General features: G+C 41.8%; 1 protein-coding gene across 1 annotated transcript in view; it reads right to left on the bottom strand.

The window, feature by feature from the left end:
* The window catches only part of KIAA1109 (KIAA1109 ortholog), a gene marked incomplete at its 5' end in the record, with an annotated part of 180,806 nt that extends 154,208 nt beyond the window's left edge, over positions 1 to 26,598 (bottom strand). The window contains 5 exons of the mRNA XM_018561118.1: positions 6,206 to 6,399; positions 7,318 to 7,393; positions 10,127 to 10,313; positions 22,193 to 22,257; positions 26,487 to 26,598. Coding sequence (XP_018416620.1) covers positions 6,206 to 6,399; positions 7,318 to 7,393; positions 10,127 to 10,313; positions 22,193 to 22,257; positions 26,487 to 26,598 — 634 coding nt within the window. The remainder of the gene's footprint in view (positions 1 to 6,205; positions 6,400 to 7,317; positions 7,394 to 10,126; positions 10,314 to 22,192; positions 22,258 to 26,486) is intronic.
* Between the last annotated feature and the right edge of the window lie 320 nt (positions 26,599 to 26,918).

Raw genomic sequence — 26,918 nt, 5'->3', positions numbered from 1 at the left:
CACTGTGTATACTACATGTGTTGAGTCACATGATATAAAATGTTTTATAACAAATTATTTCTACGTTGTAGCCGATCGAGAGGTTTTTCTCCCCATGATGTTATTAACCCCCTTACAGCCTCAACATCTCTTGGTAAGCCACATTGATTTTTAAGGATTGTTGATATTGTTTTCCAAGACAAAAACATTTTCTTACCTCTATCTATATGGGGTTTTTATTAACTCTTTTTTTTTAAATTGCACTGTGAGATCCTTCAGCTTTTTATATCTATTCCCATCAGCTAAATGTCTATTCATCTCACTTTTACCCAATATCCAATGATATCCACTTTTATCCAATGATCCCCCTTCCCTTATTTCTTTTTTACTCTCCAGATCTTTGATTCCCTTTTCTTTATAGGTTCACTCCCTTTTTTGTTTCAGTTCCTCTATCTCACTTTATACCTTGTTTTTAAATACATCTACATCTTAATTATTTCCATTTTGCAGATTACAGGTCAACTTACAGCATTTGTTAACCACTCCTACATTAGCCTTGAATTGCTTTGTCTTATATTGTTTCCAAGAAATACTTATTTTTGAATACTTTATATTTTAAAGAAAAACTCTGGGCGGAAATAATTTTTAACCCATACAGTGGGGCTACCCCCACACTGCAAGGGTTAAAGTGAGACTAAACTCAGGAGTTAAATCCTAAAAATGCATTCTAGTACCTTAACTATTAACAAAAATTTAATTTATTTGTGCATCACCGAGCTGTAAAACCTCAATTCAAATCTTCAACTTGCGTTGTACACTTAGTACACAAGAGAAACTTGTTTAGTTAAAGTGACACTAAACTCAGGAGTTAAATCTTAAAAATGCATTCAAGTACCCTATTAATGGAAATTTATTATTTGAGCTGTAGATCCTCAAATCATCTCTGAACTGGTGCTGACACTGTCCTTCCTTCTGGAGGGTGGCTACTTTTGTTCCCCATGGTCCCTGTGTGTGTTGTAGTAGTCCAACACGCCTTCTCACTTGGTCAGAGCTAGGCAATCAGCAGAGAGCGTGAGCTATGCTGAAAAGACTACTGTAGCTCCGTGGGAAGCGCATCGGACCACTGCAGAGAGACTGCTACTTCCACACAAAGAGCAGTGGCCTTCTCTGTAGCCTTCAGTAAGGCCATGGACTTTTGCACTTCAGCCGCAAATGGTTTGCCAGCCCTCCCCCAAAAAGTAAGACTTTGCAAGATGTATATTTCCAGCTCCCTGATCTGAGCGATTAATTTTTTTGTGGATGCTACAGTTTAGCTTTAATGGAAGAATTCTTATAGAATGCCCTGTGATATATATTGCCAGATAAACTACTGATATTGGGATGTTGAGGCTGGAGAAGAAAAATGTTGATGTAATCTTGCAAGAAAAATGTTCGTGATCCTTTTCACTATCACAGCTATGATTAAATTCACACTGAAAGGAATTTTACAAGTTATCTCGCATACCTCCTGGGTCTTGAAAAGACCTAGTTTGAAAACATTTTCTCTACGTTCAAATGCCCTAAATTTTAGCTTTATTTGTCATGCTTGTTTGGCCTTTTCCAGGGTACTTAAGTGCTAAGGGAAAACAGCTTATTACAACATTAAATAGGCTCAAATGATAATGGATGGCATATATTCTTACACACTTTACTTCATTTCCTATATATTCCATAACTGTGTTAGTATTAAGAAGCTACGCATGTGTCGTATCGCATTACATATAACTTATCAACACAGACACTACACTGTCATAGATACCTCTAGAATGATTTTATTCTTCAATGCACATGCAGTTATTTCCATACATCAGCACTTAAGACAGAATTGTGATAACAGAAACATGATGGGTAACCGTATTATGTAAAGTTAATGTGTGTCTCAAGAGTGCAAGATCTAGAAGCGATTTACGCAATGTGCTGTGCAGAAAGAACGCCTCAATTTTTGAGAATAATGCCTCAATTTTTGCACTTACCTATCAAAGCATGTTTTAAAATAATCACAAAAAATGCAGGCTAAAAAAATTCTACTTCTACAAAGGGAATTTTCTTACCAAGTCTAACAAACATCACATGAAAAACATAAATCTCTGTATGTAATACTCTTCTTCAGTGCCATCATTTTCTATTTCTACTTACTGCAGTTCAGGGTTCATTGTCTCATACCTCTTGCCCCATCATAGCATGGGGACTTGAATAAGTACTTTACTTCTTTATATGGTAATTTGATAGAATACATTTGAATTGGCTTTGAACATTGTAGTTAGGTTTAAACAGGAAAAGCAAACAAGGAAAGCTAACATTTGCACAAGAAACATATACAGACAGTCCCCGAGTTAAAACATCCGCATTACATACGACTCCTACTTACAAACGTAGGCTATTACTGTACAGCAGGGGTAGTTGTAATGCTACCACGCTCATGCTGACGAGGAGTGCCTGCCTTTTTGGGTCTGGTTCGTATTACTGTACGTACATTACAGGAAGTTGGCTCTTGTGAGACATACAGATGAAGGGTGCCCACTTCTTCTTATAGGTCACTGTGAGGTTTTTACTGCTGTCTGTATCCTCATTAGAAAGATGTATCCGTAGTTCTTGTCCTTGAGACAACAGGAAGTGAAAGGAAATCTACCCCTAGGAAGGGAAACTCACTCCTGTAAGAGTTATCATGGGGAAAAGGTGTCTCCACTGAAGCTTTATCACCAATCCTTGTTTCTACAACAACTCAAAATTTTCAAAATCCAATTGTCACAGGGACAGAAAGTGAGGTGAAATCTTTTGAATAGGGGCACGCACAAACTTTACAGGGGGTTAACCCTTCCCTATGCTATCCAAAACAAAACATTTTTTGGCTCGACTTAAAATATTTACTGTTCCAACTTACATACAAATTCAACTTAAGAACAAACCTACAGTCCCTATCTTGTTTGTAACCCAGGGACTGCCTGTAATGCAAACACAGTAACAGCAAGTGTAAAGGCTTAGTCAGGTGCACAAGGCTTGCAGTCAGATTATTCTGCTGTAATATGCTGCAAACTTCTTACAGACCTAGTGAAGCATGTTTTACCAAAAAACAAACGTATACTGCTAGAAAAAAGAAAAAAGGGAATTTACTAGCCTATATAAAAACAATGTTTCAACTACAGAGCTGCTTAGATCTGAAAATATGACCTATTGCTTTTGGCACAATTTTCTGTATTCCTGAAAGATTACATTTAAAGGGAACCAGTGATGGTGAAAATATGGGAGCATTGTTGAATTATAAATGTACAGGCTTCAGTGGATATTGTGAACCTGGTTTCACTATATGTAGAAGATACATCAATGCAACTGGATTGCTGTGTTTTTCTTGAAGACGTTTTCGCTGGTCAGAAGAATAGCTTTCTCAATTCATAATGACTTGTACAAAAAATTATCTAGGATTAAATATGGTGAATTTTGCTCCAAATCAACATAATCTGTTAATCATAATCAGCATGGGGTCAGAGACCTCATGGAGGTAAGGCTGGCCATACACTGCTCTATTTTTCTTGTTCAACCTGCGGGCTGACCGCAATAAAGAGCAGATTCCTCCATCAATGATAGGAGTGTGTCGATCGAGGAATCCCCGCTGTTTGCTTTGTATTCTGACCCGGGCTGGCCTTTGGGGTGTGCATGCTGTGCGGTCGCACAGGACGCCACAGCAACAGGGCGCCAGCAGGGCTGGATTTCCCGCTAGGCAATGTAGGTTTCGGGGAAGAAGGGGCTGAGGGGAGTTGAGCAGGGCCAGAGCGAACGACGCCCTGTTTTGTATATCCCTAAAGTGTTTGCAAGTGAGTTTCTGAGAAGTCAATCTGTCCCTGGGTGCCAGGGCCGGATTTCCCACAAGGCCACCGGGACGGACTGACCATTCCCATTGTTTTCCCCCCTCACATATTTGAAATCCCGCTCAGGGCCGTTTCCCACTCATGTTAACCCTCTCACTGTGCTCCATGAGCGCTGGAGCCAGTGCACCGGTGGATCTGCTGTGGGGGTCGTTGCACATAGTTGTCAATCCTGGAAGTGCGGGGCTGCAGGGGTCCTGGACTTTATCTTGAAACTCCAAAGTACTATCAAGGTGGTGAAGCAGGAGGCTGGAGGTCAACATCAAGGGTAAGCAATGGTTTTACTGTCCTGACCTGTCCCTTTCCTCCCAGGTACACACAGCTGCAAGTTTGATTTTATGGAACACCCATTTGCCGTGCATTGGTTCTGGTCTGCGGTCTGCCATGCATTGGTTCTGATGTAAGGTCTGTCATGCATTGGTTCTGGTCCGCCATGCATTGGTTCCGGAGGGGGTTTTGCGGTGTATTGGTTCTGGTCTGAGGGCCGACAGTGCCGCCCCTCCACTCCCTGCTCCAACACTGCACAAAAACATAAGCATCCCCCACATGCAGCATTAAAGCCCCCAATCCCCATGGAGGTGAGAGAGATTCAATGGGATCCACCCAACAGACCGACAAGCTGTCAGTAAGCAACAGGCTGCCTATCAAATAAAGCCATGTATATCACCTGCAGCTCTACGGCGATTAAAGGCCTCAACACCATATGCAAAAGATGCCGATGCCTCTAAGCAGCGACAAAGCAAGAAGCAGAGGGGCGGCACCGCCGGACAAAGGGTCTGCATGACATCCTGACGCTTTATTTTTATATACTCTATTGTAGTTTGACATTTATTGTTTATCCCTTGTTTGCCTACTGTTGTTTTATTTAATAAGAATACTTATATTTTTAATACCTAATAATAATAGTAAGTTTAATACCTTTGCATAAAAGTTTTATGTTTATCATACTTTTTAATGTTTCTTTAGGGCTTAACAAAATGGGAAGCTTTAAATGGTGCGGGTATTGGAGAAATGGGTGTGTTTACTGAGGGGTGTAGTCACTGAGGGGCACTGTAAAGCTTTCTCGCACAGGGCACCTAAAGGCGGGCCCCGATTCCGACAGTGGCTGCTGGCCGCTGTCAGAATACCTAACCAGAGCCGGCAGCTCATTTTCTAACCAGCTCCTACAATCAGCTGATCGAGGGATGCCGACCAAAAGGGAGCCGACAGAGGCACAAACTTGGCAAATTTTGGCCGGTTCCTCAAGAATTGACCGAAATTTTCAGTGTATGTCTCAGGTGTTGATTGCATTTGCATGATTAGAGCTAGCAGGTGTTATTAAGCTGCCCAGAGAGGTATTAAAACAGCATTGTATGTGGCAGGCAACAGATTTCTCACCCTCCGCCTCTGGTTTCACTACCTATTGGGTCACTAAACTGAGACAAGCATGCAGCCAGTAAAGTCTCAATTCCAGTGAAACCAGGATGGTAATGATAGTACCTTTGAAAAAACAAAAAAGCAGGGGTAGCTCTCATATCTGTCATCATAAATTCTCTTTATGAGTACTGTGAGGCAATGTAAGGGATCTACACTGTGCACTCTCACCATTGACAGTTAATACACACAGGTCCTCCTTTTTTTTTTATATACTTCTTCCACACTGTTAAAGAACACAGTTCCCAATGCCTGTAACAAAAATATATTGCCTTTTCTGAGGTTATGCTGCAGTTGTGTTTTGTCACCAGTATCTTGTTAGTGCTGCATGGCGAAGTTCAGCTTTAAAGGCATATAAGTGTGAAATCATTGAGGGAAGGAAAGAAAAGAAGTTGCAAACTTGGCTTATAGAGGGAGAAAGTAGAAAGATCAGAGCTGGGGGAGTTCACCATCCTGTGAAAATGGCATATAGGGCAGGGATATCACAGATGTCTGCTTTACATGAAACAGATATGCAACACAAAAAATGTATGACTGTTTCTAAAGCCTGAGTAGTTGTAAAGCTTTCAAACACTTCTTAGACTAATGGCAGTTGTAGCATGTTCTCATCTCCTACCGTCTAATTATCACTGGCATCATAGTCTAGTTTTCATAAACTGCAGGTGCAATACTAGTCTGCAGTATATACTGCCATATAACTGTGCCATCCCAAAAAAGTTATAATAAGCATGCCAACGGCAAGCAGCAAAAAGAACTGTTTACTTTTTTATTAACCTTCATAGCCATTTATTTCTGACCAGAACATATCACAGAGTCATGTAAAAAAATGGATATAAGTAGAATAAACTATGCAGGTAGAACACATGATCAATGTGAAAACAGACTTAAAATGCCATAGACATAAAACAGCTTACTCGTCATTCTGAAGTCCGACGTATCTTGGACTGGGCACTAGCATCACTCTGACATTCTCCAGTTTGCCTTTCAATATGTGCATGAACTGGTCCAGGTGGCTTGATGGCGGCTTAGTGGTGTATGTGAGGAATGCATCATCAAAATTTACACATAAGGTTTGTGGTTGGTAATGATTTCCAAAAGCCAAGCGTCCCTGCAATTTATTATCCAATCAAATCAGTCATCTACATTTTACCTTTGGTCACATTTATTACCATTACATTGTTACAAGAAATGCACCTCCAATGACAGCTACAGTTGGCAGATTTCCAGGATTGACTGCGTTTTGCTACAATGGAGCCGCTAAGAGGCTGTGCTGAGCCTACAGTTCACAGAGCTTTGTAGATGCAACACAATCTGCATTTTTAAATACAAACCCCTAATGATCCCAAAGATAGGCTATGTATCTAGTAAAGGGTTTCATCTTACATGAACACTAAAAAAACCTCTTGATCATTCCTCTAAAGAATTGTTACCCTTTTAAAGATTATAATTGCTGCTCTTTAAAATCGAAAAGAACCTGAGCTTAAAACAAGACTAAGAGAATACAGGTATCTCTCTTCACTAAAGCTCAATGTTATTTAATGAAATCACCTGTTATAGAAAGCTCTTTAACTTGCATTATACACTTAGTGCACAAGAGCAACTTGTTTAGTTAAAGTGACACTAAACTCAGGAGTTAAATCTTAAAAATGCATTCAAGTGCCCTATTAACGGGAATGTATTATTTGTGCTGTAGATCCTCAAATCATCCCTGAATTGGTGCTGACTCTGTCCTTCCTTCTGGAGGGTGGCTACTTTTGTTCCCCATGGTCCCTGTGTGTGTTACGGGCCGCCCGTTTCTCATGTGAATGAAGGCTTAATGTACTTTAATGCATGTTTATTCTTTAACTCCTGAGTTTAGTGTCACTTTAACATTGAATTACACACTTGAAGGTTTCCTAACATAAAAACTTGAAAGGCTGGCAGCAGTGAATAGATTCAAGGGTTGCAGCTACTATTAGGTCTGCAAGCTGCTGTACTCACTGTACATAATAGGTAAATCGTCTTCATAAAATGATATATCACTTACTGTGCTGATATTCATTTTAATCACTGGTATGAGAGATCTCCACGATGAGGATGGATCTTGAGGTTCCATTTTAGCACTGGAAAGAACAAGGGAAATTAGGGACATGGAACTAACAAATATACTAGCTATCCTTTAAAAGTTACAGTAAGTCAATTATTTTGTGTCTGTGCATTAAGCCACAGCTACTTCTATATCTTAAGGATATCAGTGACAATATGGCTCTGCTGGGGTTTCCAGGTCTGCCATCCTGATGCAGGGAAGGTGCTCTACTTCTCCTGGTGAATTCTTTATAATGTTAAAATGTAACTTTAGGGTCACAGGAGGATATTTAATAATGTCATTCTGTGACCTAAAACTCAGCAAATAGCAGCCTATAGCCCGCTATATGTTGATAGCACAGAGCCACGCTGCTGTTGGGATCCACCCAGCCACCTCATTGACAGCTGGGTCTACTAGAGGAAGAGCCATCTGTGCCCACCCACTCCCCTATCCATCCCTCCAATGAGCGCTGGATGAATGAAGAGGAGAGGGGGAAATCCCTGCAGGGAGGAGTGACTGACAGTCACTCCTCTCTGCAGGGAGAAGATCAGGAATTCAGCGATCAGCGGTATGTGATCGCTCAGTTCTCTATCTATAGAGCCAACGTTTGACAGCTTCAGTGTCACGCCGTTGGCTCTAATTATGGGGATAAGTGTATTTCTCATAATTCTCCTTTAAACATAATTTTGCTAAGTAGCACAATAGTATAGGGTGTCATACTGTCTCACCATTCTTCCTTTCAATCCTTGTACTTGCTGCAGTGCTGCAACACAGAATGACACAATTTCTCATCCATTTATAAGGCTCATACAGTCAACGTTTGACTATTAACCCCTTACCGATAACAGGAGGCAGCCCTTTACGTGGCCTGTGGCGCCAGAGGTGACTGGAAGCATAGCTCGGTCACAGTTCTGGGTATGCCAACTGTGTGTCCCCCGGAAAAACACAGCAATGCATGTATGCGCCACCCATTGTGCTGCCGCATATATGCATTAGAGTGTTGTAAGGGGGTTAAATAAAAAACTAAAAACTCCAGTTATACAGTTTAGAGTACCAAATCCAGTTACTAAATGGCGCACAAGCCTCATGAAGTAAACAAAAACTTGCTTTACTGTCCCTGACTGAGCCAAATCTTCCTTCATTTGTGTCTCACATGCTCCCCCTTACAGAAACTGCAATTCACAGTGGGAGGGTTTGAGCCACAGAGGAAATCCAGTATGCAGTGGTCAGGACTAGGAGTGACCGAGGTGCGGACTGACTAGCTACAGGCTTGTCAATCAGCAGTGACAATACTGATCGCTCCATCCCCAGCAACATTTATTTTATTCCACTGCAATGCAAGCAAGCACAGCCTACAAGAGAGTGGCAACTGATCTGAATTCAGCTGTATGAGGTGGATTTCACTGGCCCGTTTATACAAACATTGAGGGACTTTGCAGGACCAAGAGAAAACTGTAAGTGCATATGCACTTAAAATTGAGTGCTGGATCCCTTTTTTAATGGGAGGCCATAGTTCCACTTTAAAGAGACTATAAAGTATACATTTAAATACACAATTCCCAGCTTGGCAAGAGGCTTGAAGTGTGTGCCAATACTTTTTAAATTACTTTTGGATAGAGTCAGTTAGAACATCTGTTGGGTTTCAATTGCTGTGGCTCAGTTACAGGGATTTCCCCTCACTTCCTGTCCCACTGAAAACAGTTTTACCAAACAGGAACTGAAGAACAACCTGCAACAAGTACACAGGTAGCAATAAAAAAAGTGGGTCCTAGATCTCCTCTACTAAAAACAAAATTTTTGTTTCCGTATGTGTTGCTGTGTTTGAATAGCTTCTTTGAAATGAAAAGGAGACACTAAGGTCCCTAATGTCAACTTAAAGAGAACCTGTCACCACTAATATGCTATCACATATGGGGTTTGTGAGTCCCCCTAGCAATGAAGTTAAAAAAAATCTTTAAAACAATTAACGTAAAACAAAATACGTTTAAAAAAAAAAAAAGTTAAAGTCCCCTGCCCCCAGTTGCCTTGGCAGTGAAAGGGTTAAACAAAACGACTCATATGACTTTTGGTATTAGCATCCTGCAGTCCCTATGCAGCAGAATTCAGAGAAGGAGTCAGAGAAGCACCACAAGGAGCCAATCAAATGTGTTGCAGTGCAAGGAGCATGCTGAAAGGAGGAAAGTGACAGAGAGATGAGCTCATCAGTGTGCTGCTTCTCCTTTCACAGGGTGGGGAAAGGAAGGAAATCTGTGAGTAAAGGTGAAACTGCAGCACAGAACAATCAGGTTCCCTTCTCCAGACAGCCAAACAGGTCTGTGCTCTGTGGTAGAGAGAATCTCAAGACTAGATGGACAGAAATACAAATCATTTGGCATATTAAACAGCATCTATTTCACATTTCGGTTTACTTGGAGTTTAGCTTTACACTCTGTTGAAGGGACATCAGAAGGTGCAACACTCAGCACATTTGGAGTAGCTGACTAATCAATATATGGGGCCTGCTCTTCCATTTCTGCTGTTGTTCGGCAGAACATTTATCTATAATTATTTTAGTAGATTCATCCTTTTTCTAAATACACTGAGATAAATGAGAATATGTACTGTAGTATTCAGGGTATATACAAGAGAGCCAGGAAACATATTTTGAAATGCAGTTATGATATAAGGCTAAAGAATAAAAAGCAACATGCAGCAAAGTTGTGCATTTCACAGGTAAAATGTTAACACTTAAATGAAAATTACTTTTTGCAAAGAAAAAGCACTATAATACCTCGCAAGTCCAGCATGCACTTTTTCTTTTCCATTCTCTCGGACCTTATCATCCTCTTTCCGGGGAGGGAATATAGTTGGATCTAAACCAAAAACTTCCTGGAGGTGTCCATAAAGATCAGAGCGATTGTAAACATGGAATTCAAAATCATTTACAGTAATATACAGCCGGGTTTCTGCTTTGGGATCTAGAAAGACAAAATAAATAGGAGACAGCATTCACAATGTTGTTCCCTTGTATAGCAGCTTTCTCAGTTAGTATCATGCTGATTGGACAGATGAGATGATGCTGCTTCACTGCCCAATGAATAGGCTGGAGCACAGTAACTGACAGAAAAACATTACTGAACCAGGAATCGGCTTTGCTGAATCAGTATGTAAGTTAGGTCCCTTTCAGTCCCTCAACAGATCCTCTCCTGATCACAGCAGTACGGAGCGGATGTCATCGCTGTGACATCCGTGTCTGTGCACTTTTTTTAACTGAAAATATCGGACCCCATGTGTGTCTATGGGAAATCAGAAGTAAATGGACATGTGCCCATTTACATAAGATTACCCCCCATCCGGCACGGATCCATTTGTTTTTCCGGACCTAGGCTGACCGGGTGTAAACGGACGCCCGTCCGTTTACACACGCCTGCCCATAGACTTGCATAGAGCGTCCGATTGGGTCCGGCTGAAAAACTGACAGGCGGATCCGATCGGACTGCTCATGTGAAAAGGGGCATACGGCATGAAAATCAAAAACATGGCTGCACCAAGAGGGTTTGTAATTAATCTCTGCAGTCAGATAACATGGAACCATGGCTGGGATGGGGAGGAATGCTCTGCAGCCAGATAACATTCTACCATGGCTGGGATGAGAAGGAATGCTCTGCAGTCAGATAACATTCTACCATAGCTGGGATGGGGATGGAATGCCCTGCAGTCAGATAACATGGTACTATGGCTGGGATTGGGGAGTAATGCTCAGTCAGATAACGTGGAACCATGGCTGGGATGGGGAGGAATGCTCTGTAGTCAGATATAATAGTACCATGGCTGGGATGAGGAGGAATGCTCTGCAGTTAGATAACATTGTACCATGGCTGGGATAGGGAGGAATGCTCTGCAGTCAGATAACATTGTACCGTGGCTGGGATGGGGAGGAATGCTCTGCAGCCAGATAGCATTGTACCATGGCTGGGATGAGAAGGAATGCTCTGCAGTCAGATAACATTGTATCATGGCTGGGATGGGGATGGAATGCTCTGCAGTTAGATAACATGGTACCATGGTTGGGATGAGGAGGAATGTTCCGCAGTCAGATAACGTTGTACAGCTACCAGCGTTTAGATGTCATGACTGCATTCGGTTTTTTTTTGTCTTTAATTTAACCCGGTAATCTTGTGCATAACATACTCCCAGTTCCCTCATGTCTACACTCACTTCCGCACTCTATCTATGTGGGAGCTATGGTTGTAACACAGGCTGGAATTCCAACATGTCTGCCTTTGTTTATCTCCATTACAAGGTAATTTAACTGGACAAGTAATTTACACAATAAAGAAGTTTCTTTAAGCTTTCTTTGAAACTCACAGCCTGTGACAGTGATGTTGCATGTCTCGGGAGGGACTAACCGTTATTTTCTGTACTTGCTGAAAATGTTCTTAGCCTAAAAAGTGAAAACGAATGCAGCCAACACGTCCAAGCACTGGTAAGCTGCAATATATTACATTTTTGTTTTGGGTTTAGATTCACTTCAAGTATTGCAAACTATGTTACTACAAAAATGTATGCCATGAGCCATGCAGCGCAAAGACCATTAAATACTACTGAGAACTATTCAGGCATGTGACAAAGTATGACTGGATGACTTGATGATATGGTGTATGGAATGCACACCACACCAAAATGTTTACCAAGTGAAACGTGTTATATTCACATGTAGCATGGTTTACATTTATTTTTCTCTGCAGTAATGGGGAGGGGTTATCACATGATGCAAAATAATTTCACCACAATCGTGTTCATGATCAAGATAGAGACACGTAGAAGAATGATTCTGTGTGAGAAACAAATCTGCTCTGCTGGAGAATTTCAGATCATTCCCATTACGCTGTGCTCATGTAAGAAGAGTAAAGATGACTAACATTTTAGCAGCTGTGTGAATAATGTTATCAATGTGTGCTTGATAAAAAGAGTTCCTTGTTTCTATAGTTTGCAATGGTATATGTACAGTATATGAGGCAGACATGATGAAAACATATGCAGGCTCTATTTCCTGGTGAGGTTTTACTGTGCCTCATCACTGATCCCACTACAAGCCTTCCAGATAGGGTCTGTATGACTGAAAACAACAGACCCTGCAGTTTCCATGTGAAACATACAATGCTCATTTGTATCCCATGGGCCTTGTTATCAAGCATGCTTAGTCTTGCATCACAGAAGAAAGCAGTTTCGATCCGTGGCAATTAAAAGGTATGTTTTTACTCAAAATAATAATGATTATACAAAAATAATAATTAAATTCTCTGGGGGTTTTTTTGCATACATTTACTGCTAGCAAGCAGTAGTTATATGCAAAAGCAAATAAAAAAAAAAATTAAAAAAGTTACCAAAAAGGTAATTACTTACCTGTGTCTCTGCCGCTCGCTCCCATTCGAAGATCTGAAGATTCTCGAGCGGCCAAGCAGGATGATGGGGGCGGGCGCATGCGCAGTACAGATCATCGACAGGGTGCAGAGAGACACAGTGGAGCTGAATGCACGATGCGGCCCACGATTAAATTGAGTTTGAAACCCCTGATTTAAGGTAAGTCCTTAAAGCAGCATGGGGGGAGGGGAATATTTGTGACTTGAATGTCACCCCTTGTGGGGTGGGGTTCCGATGACTGCAATGCTAAACGGGCAGTGTGCGCATGCGCACACCGGCCCGTTTGGCAGTTGTCGAACAAGCAGGCCACTAACCCGCCGAGAATCGTACGATTCCAGCCTGCTTGTTCGACAGAAGACGTGCAACCGTACAGTAGAAACGATCGCACGCCTTCCATATACTTTGCGATCATACGATCTCGGGATTTCCTGCGATTCTCGTACGATAATCGTACAGTGTATGGGCACCTTAAGAAAATTGGGTGAGGGTGAGATGTCTGGACAACAGAAGTTGTACAATGGTTGTAAGGTGTATGGCCACCTTTGGTGGGCCCATTCACACTACCTCCAGATCACCTCCAGACCAGACCAGATTGTTTTCGGACCCAAAATGCATCCTAATGTATCCCTATGCTCTTCTGTGCATCAGTTCACACCATTGCAGTCAGTTCCGGACCAGACCAGCAAAATAGTGTGCGTCACCGGAACGCGCACAAACGCATCAAAAACGCGCCAAAACGCAACGGAATGCAATAGGGGAAAAAAACATTTATTTATTTTTGGCTGGTTTGGATGATCTCATCACCCCTGGACTTCCTTCTTCTGTGGAGATTTGTGAAGATAGGAACCATGATGGCTGAAGTGGACACAGAATTCTTTGTAGAACTTATGGAAGCCTGCCCAGAGCTGTAAGACCTGAGGCATTGGGCAATATAAGAACAATAATAGGAAGATGGACAAGTGGTGAGGCATTGCTGCCCGGGTTTGTCCTTGGCTATGATCATTTGAGCAGCTCTGAAAAGAACAACTGTAGTAAGTTCATGTCTCTTATGTGCAAGCATTGTGCTGCTCTTTTCCTGGCTATCTGTAGGTCTTGCAGAGGTCCCCCAGCAGGACCTAAAAGCGAACGCGTCACAAAATCCATCAAAAACGCGGCAAAAACGCAACGCAGTGCGTTCCAGATCTGTCCAGAACCTGCCCTTAGTCTAGTAGGTTTTGGGTATGGCCTCTAAGGCGGTGTGAGGATCAGCCAATTGGGATAGCTGCATAGCTTAGCAGCTAATGAAGAATCTTGATTGAAAAAATATACATACACACAAAAAAAACACTGTCTTGACTTTTTGACCACCAGTGTCAAATTCCTCCTAACAGTTTAGTATAACCCGATGCTCCTGAATTCAACTGATCCAGTGTCCCTTGATGAACAATTAAGAAATATGATTATTCAAAGATCCTTCAAAAGAAATACAGATACATGTGGGAGATTATTATTTACATTTTAGCTGTACAGAAGCTTGTGATACTTTTATAAATATGTTCTTTTAAAAGATATGTAGAAAATACATCATATTATTTACACCTATACTACATAATACATGTTCGCCAAAGCACAGTGCAATTGCAAAGTAAAAGCCTTAATAGAGAAGAACAGAAAGTTAGGCTATTAATTAGGAGTATCAGTTCCAAGAGACTCTGATCAATTATACATGGAAAATTAAAACAGACCAGAGCCCACTTGGGACCCTGTCAAACTATCACTTACAAGGGTATGATTGAGGTTTTTTCTCTTAGATTTGATTCTCCTGGGTAGCTATTAGGCCTCATTAAAAGTGTAATCCTAAATTATGTAAGACAAATCTGACAGGCTACATTTAACTTGCAATATTTAGTATTTAATAACATAAAATAGAATGCTTGGAGTCAAATAGTACATTCTGAGCTGGCATATACAAATCATGTGCCCTAAAATTTAATCATTCTTATATGGCATACTCTTTCATGTCTATGCATTGCCTGATCCAGACGACACATCAAACTCTTTTGTTCTTCATAGCGAAATGAAGTCTAGGACTAATACTCAAGATTATCTGACAATGTGCAAGGGGCTATCAGTGCGCTGACAATGTGCAAGGGGCTATCAGTGCGCTACTGCTTCTGAATGCTGTGTCCAAGGCTTGTACATGCGTGTACGGTAAGTACCCATAGTAATTTGATAGAGCATTTGAATCTGCAATTACATTTTTGCTAAAATTGCAAAAAATACAATGACTGCTTTGATTGATGCAAGGATATAAAAAAGCAAAATGAGTAAAACATTTGCTTTCAACCAAATTGGCATGCTTTATTTCGTTTTCAGTTTAATCTTTAACCACACTCCCTCCAACCAGAGTACTTGAACAGCCAAACAGCACACATCCCATGACGGGTCGCCATTTTTTAAACAGTGTTTTTTTTTTTCTTTAATGGTGGGTGCTCCCTAGCTTGAATCTGTGATCTACACATTCACATACATGGTCAATGACTGTGATTCTGTACCACATGATCTCTGAGACCTATCACAGCAGCCTAAATTGTAAGCAACGGCTGCAATCACCAGCCAGCTCTCCCTTCCTCTGCCACACTGATCGGTGTGTGAAGGGGAAAGGGAGAGCTTTCTCATCACCAGCTAGTACCAGTGCCATCCATTACCAGTGCCAGCAAGTACCAGAATCAGTGACATCCAGTGCCAGCAAGAACCATCATAATCCAGTACTAGTGCAATCCACTATTAGTTTCATCCAGAACCAGTGTTCGCCAGCTCCAGCATCATCCAGTACCAGCGTCATTCAGTACCGGTGCTCGCCAGCACCAGTGTCATCCAGTACCAGTACCATCCAATATTAGTTTCATCCAAAACCAGTGCAAGTGCCAGCTCCATCCATTACCAGTGGCATCCATTACTAGCACCAGCCAGATCCAGTCACCCAGTACCAGTGCCAGCACCATCCAGTACCAGTGCACGCCAGAACAAATTTGTCATTCAGTACCAGTGTCAGCCAAAACTATTGCTTAATTAAAACCAGTGCCAGTTATTGCGTGGTCATTTCTACTGCCCTGGCACTCTACAGCCTCCAACAACATCATAGATGAAAATTGTCATGTGTATGGCCAGTGTTAAAAAAGGACTCTGGGCAAATTTGTAATTAACCTTGCAGTGGGGCTACCCCAGCACTGCAAGAGCTAACTGCTGATTTAATCTAGGGAGGAAAATAAAAAAAGTTATACTCACCTGATTCTTCGAGCTTGCTCTTCCAGCCTCGCTCCCCCTCCGCTGCAGCGGTCGAAGGTCCCTGAGCCTTCACGTTCTATACACAGTGTATAGGATGTGAGGACGCAGAGGGACATACATCCCTGCAGCGTAGTAGGAGACTGGAAGGAGGGAGCGCTGTCACAGCCAGCCGGCTTGGAGAATCAGGCGAGTATAAAATTTCCTTGTTTTAGTCTAGGGAGGAAAATAAAAAAAAGTTATAGTCGGCTGATTCTTTGACCCAGCTTGCTCTTAGACCAATCTTTCCAGCCTCGCTTCCCCTCCGGAGCAGCGGTCTAAGGTCCCTGCGCCATCACGTTCTATACACAGTGTATAGGATGTGAGGACGCGAGGGACATACACCGCTGCAGTGTAGGAGGAGACCGGCAGGAGAGAGTGCTGGAGAATCAGGCTTGGAGAATCAGGTGAGTATAACTTTGCTCGTTTTGGTCTAGGGAGGAAAATAACAATTAACCCTTCAAGGTTTCATTAAAAAAATTGCCTAGAGACCTCCATGGCGGTATGATTATTTTTTTTTTCCTTTCCTTTTTTGCTCTGTTTTTTTAACTTTTAAACTTCCCGCCGGTTCCGCCACCCTGCGACGCAGACGCTCGCAAGGGATGGAACCAGGAAGACGGATGTCGGCATCGGCCGGAGGACACTGCGGGGATCACATACAAGGTAAGAGAGGCGACGCTGTATTCCCGAGTGTGGCTCGGGGTTACCGCTTATGGTACTGAAAATTAAACCCGAGCCACACTCGGGAATACCGCCAGGGAGGTTAAGGTCTTGTTCACACCAAATGCAGAGCAGATCCGGTCAGGTTTCAGCACACGCACACTAGTTTTTTAGACGCGTTTTTGATGCGTTCCGGGCTCTTTTTTTTTTTTTTTTTTTTTAAATGGGCTTCCAATGTGTTCCAGGCATTGGCATGCGTTTTTGATGTGTTCCAGAGCAGATCCAGAGCAGGTAAAATAGGGTCTGCTGCTGTTTTTTCACCTGCTCTGGATCTGCCCTGCAACTGCACGCTGCGATGTGAACTGGAGCAAAAAATACCATTGGAATACATTGGACTCAGTTTTGATCCGGTCTGCACCTGCTCTGCTCTGGATCTGCTCTGCGCTTGGTGTGAACAAGCCCTAAAGCTTACACAAACTGAGAAACAAAAATGTAATATACAAAAATGTAATATATTTCAGCTTACCAGTCCTTAGAAGTGGTAGATGGATTAGGTTTTTTTCAGGCTTCTCTGTAACCTTCTCTATCTTAGGGTGGCAACACTGATGTACCATACCATATCTATGGAGTAGCAGCATTGTCACTCTGGGATTGGACAACAAACACTTCTCTTTCTCCTCTAAACCATAGAGGCAGGGGATTCTCCAGTTCTCAGAGAATTCTAAGAACAATGTAACTGATAAAGATCAGCACAGAGAGCACAGGATGTTATCAGCAGAAAACATTTCTGGCAGGATCAACAAGTTTTTTTTTGCATTTAAGAAAACACTTTCAATGTTATATTTTAAACACCAAAAGCGACCAAATAAGGGAAGTTAATCGTTAGGGTTTACAGCCCCTTAAAATCTCTAACATGTGGAGACAACTGTTCTCTCTGAGGGATCTATCAACAACTCACAAAAGTCTCCTAAAACATGCAGAGCAAGCACATTCGCAAAGCACAACACTGTGTTTTTTAAATGTGCAAAGTTTCTTTCTTTTATTTCTTTTAAAGCAGCATTATAACCGCACTGAAGCCATACCGCTGCTTTTAGACAGAACCTCTATGATTGTCCATCTGAAACTGAATTTGGGTTTTATGGCCAGTTTATTAAAAGAAAGCAAAATTCTTCTTTGATACATCAGTCTGCAACCTACCTGACTTAGAAACTGCAAATATTTCTACAAACGTATTATGTTTAATGTTTTCAGCAATGATGCTTGTATGAGGCAACGAAATTTCAGGCAAATAATTCTGCAAAACTCCCCAATCTAAGACCCGTAACCACATTTAGTTTTATCCCACAGAATGCTAGAATCAGGTTTCTAGAAGCCACACCCCCATATTGCAATTTTACTCATGTTTTGTGAATACTGCATGTCTGTTTAGACGCAATTAGGGTCCATTCATACCACAGCGCATGCAATAAGGCAGTGTGCGCGCTAAGTTTGCCGCATGTGCTGGTGAGCGATTTTACATGCGCTGAGCTGTGTTGCGCTATGGTGCAATGCAGGTTTTTTCTTTGTATTTTGCACATTACATTTATGCGTGTTGGCTGCGTGTGTGTGTGTCACTGAAATAATAAAAAAAGATTCTTGCATTCTTGGCTGCGCACTGGAAGTGCAGCATTGATTTGTATGATTTGAAGGACGTGCTTCGTCATCAGCATAAGAATGAATCCTTTACTAAACCCTGTACTCTAAATAACAGGATTACTCTCAAGCACTTTTGTTCTTTTCCCTGACAAATTTTTCTCATGACCATGACGGAGGTCAAAACCACAGACAATCACACTAAGTAAACACTTCACACTGGGGATTTACAGCTGCTGTTGCATAATACAGTACCAAACATGAACAACTTAACCAAATCCTCATTCCTATATCAAGACTCTATTTTAACTAGATATTTAGTGTATTTATTTATTGGTCTCCAATATTCAAAACTGTTGAACTTTTCACAGCAATGTATACCATGAAAAAATAAAACCTCTTAGCATTACACAACAAAAAAAGATGGAAATGAAACTCTTTAGAATCCTGTTGTGCATTCGCATGACAAATGTCAGTGCTAGCCCCAGATTTATGTACCTGTTGGAAACAAATACGTACATTTGGAGCAAGTACCACCATTTGCGGTGTAGAAGCACACTGAGGCCAAAGTGTCCATACGAGATTCTCTGTCCTCATTGCAGCTCAGTACCACTAAGCCTGATAAGATCAGCGTTGCTAAGCTCTCTGTCCGGCCACTGCACCCGTCACACAAACAGGCGCAGTGGCCAAGGACTTATACTGTGGGTGGGCAGAGCCTGATAGGGATGCTGAGGTACTAGTGAAAAAAAAAGACAACAGATTAGATAATATTACAGGTAAAGTTTTGAAGCATCTCTCACATCAGTTTGTTTCAAAAACATTTGTTACTTTTCTTACATAGTCAACTAAAATGAAACCAAATACAGACAGGGACCATTTGTTGGTACTCTTACAGCTCATTGAAACAATGCTTCTCTTCCTCATTTAGTTTCAAGTAATTTATTCTTTTTTCATAAAAAGGTGCCATCAGAATTTGTCCAAGTCTGTATTTATGAATGAAAGTAGTGATGAAAATATATTTTTCTCTTACCTGTAAAATCTGTTTCTTGGAGTACATCTCAGGACATGGAGAGTTAAACTGTAAAACTATTGGGCCATGCAACTACCTTCAGGTGATTAGACACTGTTAAATCATTCAAAGCTGCCATGCATAACCACTACCAGCCTGCCTCAGCATTGTAGTAAGCAGAACAAAGTGGATCACCGAATACATAGGGGAGGGTCCAGTGATGTACTCCAAGAAATGGATGTTACAGGTAAGACAAACATCCTGTTTTCTTGATCATACATCACAGGACACAGGGAATGACGATCTTTAACCACTGTGACATTCATAAGCAGTCCAACAGAGAGACAGGCAGCACAAAAAATATTGGCTAACAGGCCCAAAAGACAACACCCCCAACAGGAAACAAAGAACAAGAAAGAGTCCCGAACGTCCAGCTGGTAGGACCTGACAAAGTGTGAACCGAAGACCAGGTGGTATTACAGATTTGGAAAACCATAGCCTGATGCAGAACCACTCAAGAAGCACTAACATTTCCAGTAGAGTGTGCAGTGACCATAAACGGAGAAACTTTCCCTTTCAACTCGTAACCCTGAGAGATAGTCAAACACAGTCAGACTTGAGAACAAAAGTTGTCGAAGAGAGGTAAACTCTGACCACCCGAACCATGTTCAAACAGTGAAGGGAAATGTTTTTTAGGTGCCGGTCTCATGCAGTACCTGCTTGCTTTGCACCCAGCAAAAGTGGTGCGATGTCAGACCTTGTAAAAGGTAGAAGACAACAATCACCAGCACTCAGTAATATCATTCAATATGTCCATTTATTTGGACAGATCGTCCCAATGAAAAAAGCCAACGTTTCAGGCCACACAGGGCGAAAAGATGTGACATCTTTCGTCACATCTTTTCGCCCTGATGAAGGGACCCTGTGTGGCCCCGAAGCGTTGGCTTTTTTCAATGTGACGATCTGTCCAAATAAATGGACATATTGAATGATATTACTGAGTGCTGGTGATTCTTGTCTTCTACCTTGTGTCTGCACGGCGCCATCCGTGGTCATCACTGGGAGCACCACTGTTGTATAGGCCGGAAGCGTTGTGAGGAGGGACTTTCTATCTATCCAGACCTTGTAAGAGGTCGATTTTCTAGCCCTAAGTAGTAGAGAAGACAGCATCCGAAAGGCCCTTGTACCTCAGGACCTAGGACCCAATAGTCCGTTAAAGACAGCGACCAAAAAGAAGGGTGGAGTATTGGTCCTTGTTACCTAGGTCTAGATGATCTGGAAGTGCACAGGAAGAGTCCTTCAGCAGCCTAACTACGTCCGTGTACAAAGAATCTGCCTCATGTGAACAGACAGAAGGCTCATCCTAGAGATCAGGTCTGACAAAAGGTTTATCGAGAGCATGCACCAGGCCATCCATACAGTAGCCTAGGGCAGGAAAAAGCTTCTGGTATTTAAGAACTTCTGGGTCATTCAAGATAGACCCAGGGTTCCACAGCCAAAGCCTTGGAACATACAAACATGCTCTAACATACCGCCAAAGAGGCAGGCGCAGGCCTTAAAGAGTGCTTCCAGCCTCGTGTCTATGTGGTCCTTGAAAACAGGTACATAGTCTACAGGGGCAATAAGGGTCTTGTACACAAGTGTTGGCAGGGTCCCTAAGCTTAAAGGAAATGTCAGAAGACAGGTCCTGTTCTTGAGACGACTCAAAAGAACTGGAACAGAGCAGGAGGTGGAATACTGGTCCTTGTTACCTGGTCCTTGTGCCTGTTTGCAACCAATTTGGCCAGACGTATCAAGGAGATCAGCCACCATTTTCCCCATAAAATTCGTCTTGATGGCAGTGAATTCCTCTCTACATATAAAGTCAGAGGATGGTACTTTAGGGAGAGCAGAGGACGACCATGATGCTAGCACCATGGGACACCATAGGGGGGTAGAAACCTCGTCAAAACTGTGATTAGGTTTTGTGGTCTCCGCACCCCTCATCTATGATCTGCCATGTGCATTTCCCACGACCAGTGGTGAGAGAGTGATCAGTGTCCAGACACCGCGAGCAGACAGTGATCCAGTCTCGAGAATAGCAGAACAGTGCAGCTGTATAGCGTGAAGCTTCTTTGTTCTACCTGTACAGAGTTGCAGACAGAGGGAGCCTTCAGTGTCAGAGTTCCATCGAGATGGACTATGACCCTGGAACTGTACAACACAATGCGGCTAACCACACAAGTGCCAAGGAGGGTGCTGAACAAAAGGATCCAGTGACAGTGCACATTACAGGTCAGATCCACATCTTACTTCCAGTGTCGACTTGGCACGACCTTGCCAAGGCTCTACTGAGGAGAAACCTGATCCAGACATCTGCTGAAGGTGCCACACTTGCTGCAAGAGTCTTTTAGAAAATATATAGGACAAAATAGTGCAAAATAGAGTAGAGTAAGGAAACTAGCAAAAACTTGAAGCAGACTGGGAGTGGGAGCTGTTATACAGGGCTGTGAATGATATGCGAGTGTCCAATCACCTGAAGGTAGCTGCATAGCCCAGGGGTTAATTAATTTAACGCCCTGTGCTTGAAGTGATCAAGAAAAACATAGTGCATATATGTTATCTCACTTACAGGTGAATACTATACATATGTAAAAAGGAAAGCCAATTGTGATGTAATTTAACATATAAGAAAACCTACCTAGAAAGGTTGCCTATATGACAAGGTGCAAAAGAAAAAATACATATATACTTAATATGGACCCGGAGGCCTTACTATGTCCTAAATAAAACCAACAAACTTTTTTAAAAAGGACAGTGCATTCCCATAATACATTAATATATACTCACCATGTTGTTTTTGTTTAGGGTTATACATTTTCCACCAACGAAATATAATAAATCCATCTTGAATTCTACAATAACCAAAAAAGGTATGCATTACTACACAGTAAACATCAAGTATAGAGTACGTAAAATTATTTTGGACTGATAGTACTAAATATATAAATATAGTATGTACACGAGCTATACATTCCCAACATTGTCTCTATCATGTTCTAAGTTAGATCCAATTGTAATGGTGCCAAGGTCCATGGTGGAGAGTGAGGATTTGCAATTACCACCCTAGCAATTTGGGGACTGATATAACTTTAGAACTTTCAGCTGTACCTCCTTAACATTCTGCCAGGTCTTAAGAGCAGACATGTTTATTAACAAATAGACACAAAATATACATTTTGTCCAAACCAGACACATAATACAAGCAGATTCTTCTAGCTCTTGCAAGAGGACACAAGGGTGACCAAGTGTTGCCTTAGTAATGACTGCAAGGCATTAGAATAAACATGTTGATTCGCATCACAGTCAGGAAACACCAAAGACAATGTGTACTTCTGCTGCCACTGGTCCTGTACTGTGGGAAACATAGAGTTAAAGTTTTTCTCTTAAATGTTTTAGCGGTTATGATGTGTGATATTTTGTAGTTTAATAAAGTCTTGGAAGCTGTGCGCCACAATATTTATCTTCTTTTGCACATACCATGAGTTTGTAATGACTGTAATTTAAGTTCTACCTCACTCTCTCTGTAGTAAAATGTATATGCTACAAGGCTGTCATGCCTCTTTGAGAGGAAGTAAAAGGGAAATCTCCCCAAATAGAATACAGACATCAAAAAAAGAGGTTCAATTTCCTACTCTAGCTACTAAAAAATAGTTTTGGCTTTAGATATACTGTACTTTGATATGTGTAATACTAGTTTTGTCATGAGCAAATCTCTAGGTGCATAAGACGGTTTTGGTTTACAATATCAGATTTTCAGAAAGACAAAGTTACTTCCTTAATATAAAACATTTCAAATGTTTCCTGCGTTCAATCCACAAGCAAAAAGGAAGACACTTGCTGCACTACCTACCGGGATTCCCATATGGACATACAGATGGGTGCTCAAAATGACTGCGGATAGCGCCAACACATGTAGATATTTGAAGAACGTCACCAGCACACCAAATTAATTGCTGCATCAAATGTTCATTTATTGTCATCTGCTGTCTCTTGGTTGCAATCGCTTTCGGGGCCTCTTCATCAGGCTCAGAGATGACATCTGAGCCTGATAAAGGGGAGCCTGCGTGGCCCGAAAGCGCTTGCTACCAAGAGACAACAGACGACAATAAATGAACATTTGATGCAGCAATGAATTTGGTGTGCTGGTGACGTTCTTCAAACAATCCACAACCAAATCTGGTTAAAATAAACGCTAACGGTAACTAATTGTTACCGTTACTATTATTTTTATGTCTTGAGAAGTGACGATCCACAACAATCAAGGTATGATTTAGTGGCATGAAATTCAGTAGTAGGAAAGACATGAATGGGGCATGGTTAAGTGTTATAGGAATCCCTGAATAGGAATAGGCAGACAATGTCTAGGTAGGCTAATAAGTTTGCCTCTTATCTGTAAAGAGCAAAACAAATATTTATATATATGCAATTCCCATGCTTGACCCACTTGAACAAGCTACTACTTGTTTAAATGCGACAGCACGAATTTACTGCCTCGGAAAATTCACTGAGGGATTCTGAGGACATCCAAGCCAATACAATAGTATTGTACATTTGAATTCCAAAGCAATAAGAATATTCCAACATATAATCTTACTATTATGTGATTAAATAAAGCAGCATTGGGCAGGCAGCCTACCTGGCTATGCTCCAAGAAAAAACAAAAAACACTAAAGATGTCAGCGACACAAATCAATTACTCAAAGAGACAGCCTTCTGCTAGTAACACATTTTTTAGCTTCATGGTTAAATGCATGTCACCATTAACATGGACAACCTGGCTTTAATACAATGTACAGAATGTATTTACTGACTGCAATAAAACAATATTGTAAATGTACCCATTGGAAGGCAGGGCACCGAATCTATAAGATCAATGGACATTGCATGGGAATGGAGGGGTCTGCCAATGGCGTGGGACTTTGGGACCAAGATCCTTTACTTTCTGTATGTACATGTACTCTTGTCATGGACTATACGATGTAAGAATGGTACATGCTATTTGATATTTAAAAAAAGACAACACAATAATAATTATATCAAAATGTGTTTTGAGTAGAGGTGCACCGAAAAGAAATTTTCAAAACCGAAACGAAACCGAAAATGAAAAAAATGTCAGGCCACACCACAACCAAATTTTTTTTAAAGTATTTTATTTGTATTAAATATTTTTTTACTTTACTGTTGGGAGCTTCGGGGAAATATTAGGGGTCTAAACAGACCCCTGATATTTCCCATTTAAAATAGAAAAAGAGATTGAGGACACATATAAATGAACAGGAATCCTCCATACTGAGTGTTCCTGTTCATTCATAACTTGTGGACATAGTATGTTTACCATTTCCACAATCATGAATGAACAGGAAGTGATGTAGAGCACTTCCTGTTCATTCATAATTGGGGACACAGTAAACATACTATGTCCTCAATTATTTACAAACACTCAGCTATCACTGATCACCAATTGTTTGTACCCGCTCCTCACCCTGACTCACTGTCACAGGAGGCTGAGTGAGCGGTGCGGGGACGAGAGCTCGATCTCCTCTGACAGCTGACTCCTCCCCCGCACTGCTGGCCTGGCCTCCTGTGACAGCTGTCTCCGCCCCCACACCACTCTCCTGATCTGTCACAGGAGGATGAGCGGTGTGGAAGGAGAGACACTGGCCGCTCACATGGCTCTCCTCCCCCGCAACGCTCATCCTCCTGTGACAGTTTCTCTCCACCCTGCTGAACGCTGCGCTGTGTCATAGGGGACACAGAGCAGCGCCCAGCGGGGAGGAGAGAAACCAGGCATGCACCAAAAGTGCCATTTTCAGCTGATATGTTGATAAGCTGATATCGGCGGCAGAAATTTCGGTGCATCCCTAGTTTTTAGCATACTCTGAACACTAGTTTACACCAAACACTGGAGCTAAAAATTGTGTTTTGGATAGCTTAGGGAAGGGGAAATTTCCTTGCTGAGTTTTTATCACTGTGTCCCTTATGGGAAGCTTTACTTAAAGTGACATTAAAGTCAAAAAAATTTTTCCCCCCCCCCCCCATGTTAATGTTAGCACTTACCTAATGATGTCTCTTAATCCAATCTTCTTCTTTCCTGATGTTTTCATCTGTCCCTCCAGCGGTGCGGCGGCTCTCCGATCCAGCGCTGACTCCTCTCTGCTTGCAGGCACTTCTGATCCAGCGGTGTCTGCATGCAGCTGCACGAGGCCATAGACTTTCCTTGCGTCTCTGCTCGTCTCCCGGCCGAAAATCCGAACTGCGCATGCGCCTGCCCCAAGATGCTTTGCGGCCGCATGAACAGTTTCGGATTCTCTGGCGGCCGCGTGCAGCGATAACGAGGTAAGTTTAAACCGCTGTTAAAGCGTTTTTTTTTTTAAAACCTTTTGCCTATATCTACTGCTTGCCAGCACTAGATATAGGCAAAAAAACGGAGACTTTAGAAACACTTTAAGTATTTTATAAACGCAAACAGTGTATCTGAATTTGACATCATTTCATCCCCTTGCAGTCCCTGCAGAGGGCCTGTTCACACAATCTCCAGACCAGTGTGTTTTTGTTCTTTATCTCCACCAACAACGCATACGCAGTAATTCCAATGGTTTCAAATGAGGCACATCATTGTGTTTAGTTCCAGAGCTTTTTAAAAAAAAGTACAGCATGTTTGCATTTTTTTACACTGGAACACACAAGACACATGTAAACATACCAGAACGTGGTGGAAAACCCAAGCAAAACCAATTTAAGAAATGCATAGGAAAACAAAAAAACGCATCAAACACACATCAAAAATTCACATAAACGCAAATGCGAAAAACACATCCAGATCTGGTCTAGAGATGGGGTGGGCAAGCCCTGAGATAGGGAGAAGCAGCACACAAGGAGTCAGTGAGTTGTGCTGCAGTGCGCACGTGATAAGTGCTCATGCTGATAAGAGGAGAGAACAGAGTGCAAAAGGAGATGGGTTCATCAGTGTGTTGCTTCTCCACTGTCCAGTAACAGATTGGAAGGGGTACAAAACCTGTAATAAATGTAATATGAACTGCAGCAATAATCACTGCAGTGGCTGAAAAAACACAACACATACCTAATAGACATGTCTTCGGTAATATAGTAGATTTCACGTAGCATGATCTTTCCAGAGAGGACGGAAAAGGAAAATGATCCTGTAAAGACAAACAAAACCCTAAATAAATACTCTACACAAATGTAAAAGCCATTAACCAGAACGCTAACACTTTGTTCTCACTGTAGATAGCCCTAGCAGTGAATACCCATGCCTAGCTTTGCCTACAGCCCTTTACATGGACAGCACATTGCTCTACCTCTCACTTTCCTAACACTGTGTACTTGGGTGCATGGAAAACCAAGCTACCCAGCTGCATTTTTCATTACAAAAAGAGGTAAGGCAGGATCCACTTTGTTTAAATCATTCAACATTCCAGCTCTCATTGAAAATGCCTGTTTATCACTCTGGAAATAAAAACGAGAGGATTTAGATGGCTATACCCATGCCGCC

The sequence above is a fragment of the Nanorana parkeri genome, unplaced genomic scaffold (assembly GCF_000935625.1).
Source record: "Nanorana parkeri isolate BGI_ZX_2015 unplaced genomic scaffold, ASM93562v1 scaffold501, whole genome shotgun sequence".
NCBI classification, from domain to species: Eukaryota; Metazoa; Chordata; class Amphibia; order Anura; family Dicroglossidae; genus Nanorana; species Nanorana parkeri.
Note: the sequence above shows the minus strand (reverse complement) of the source record. Positions and strands in the feature narration are given on the sequence as shown.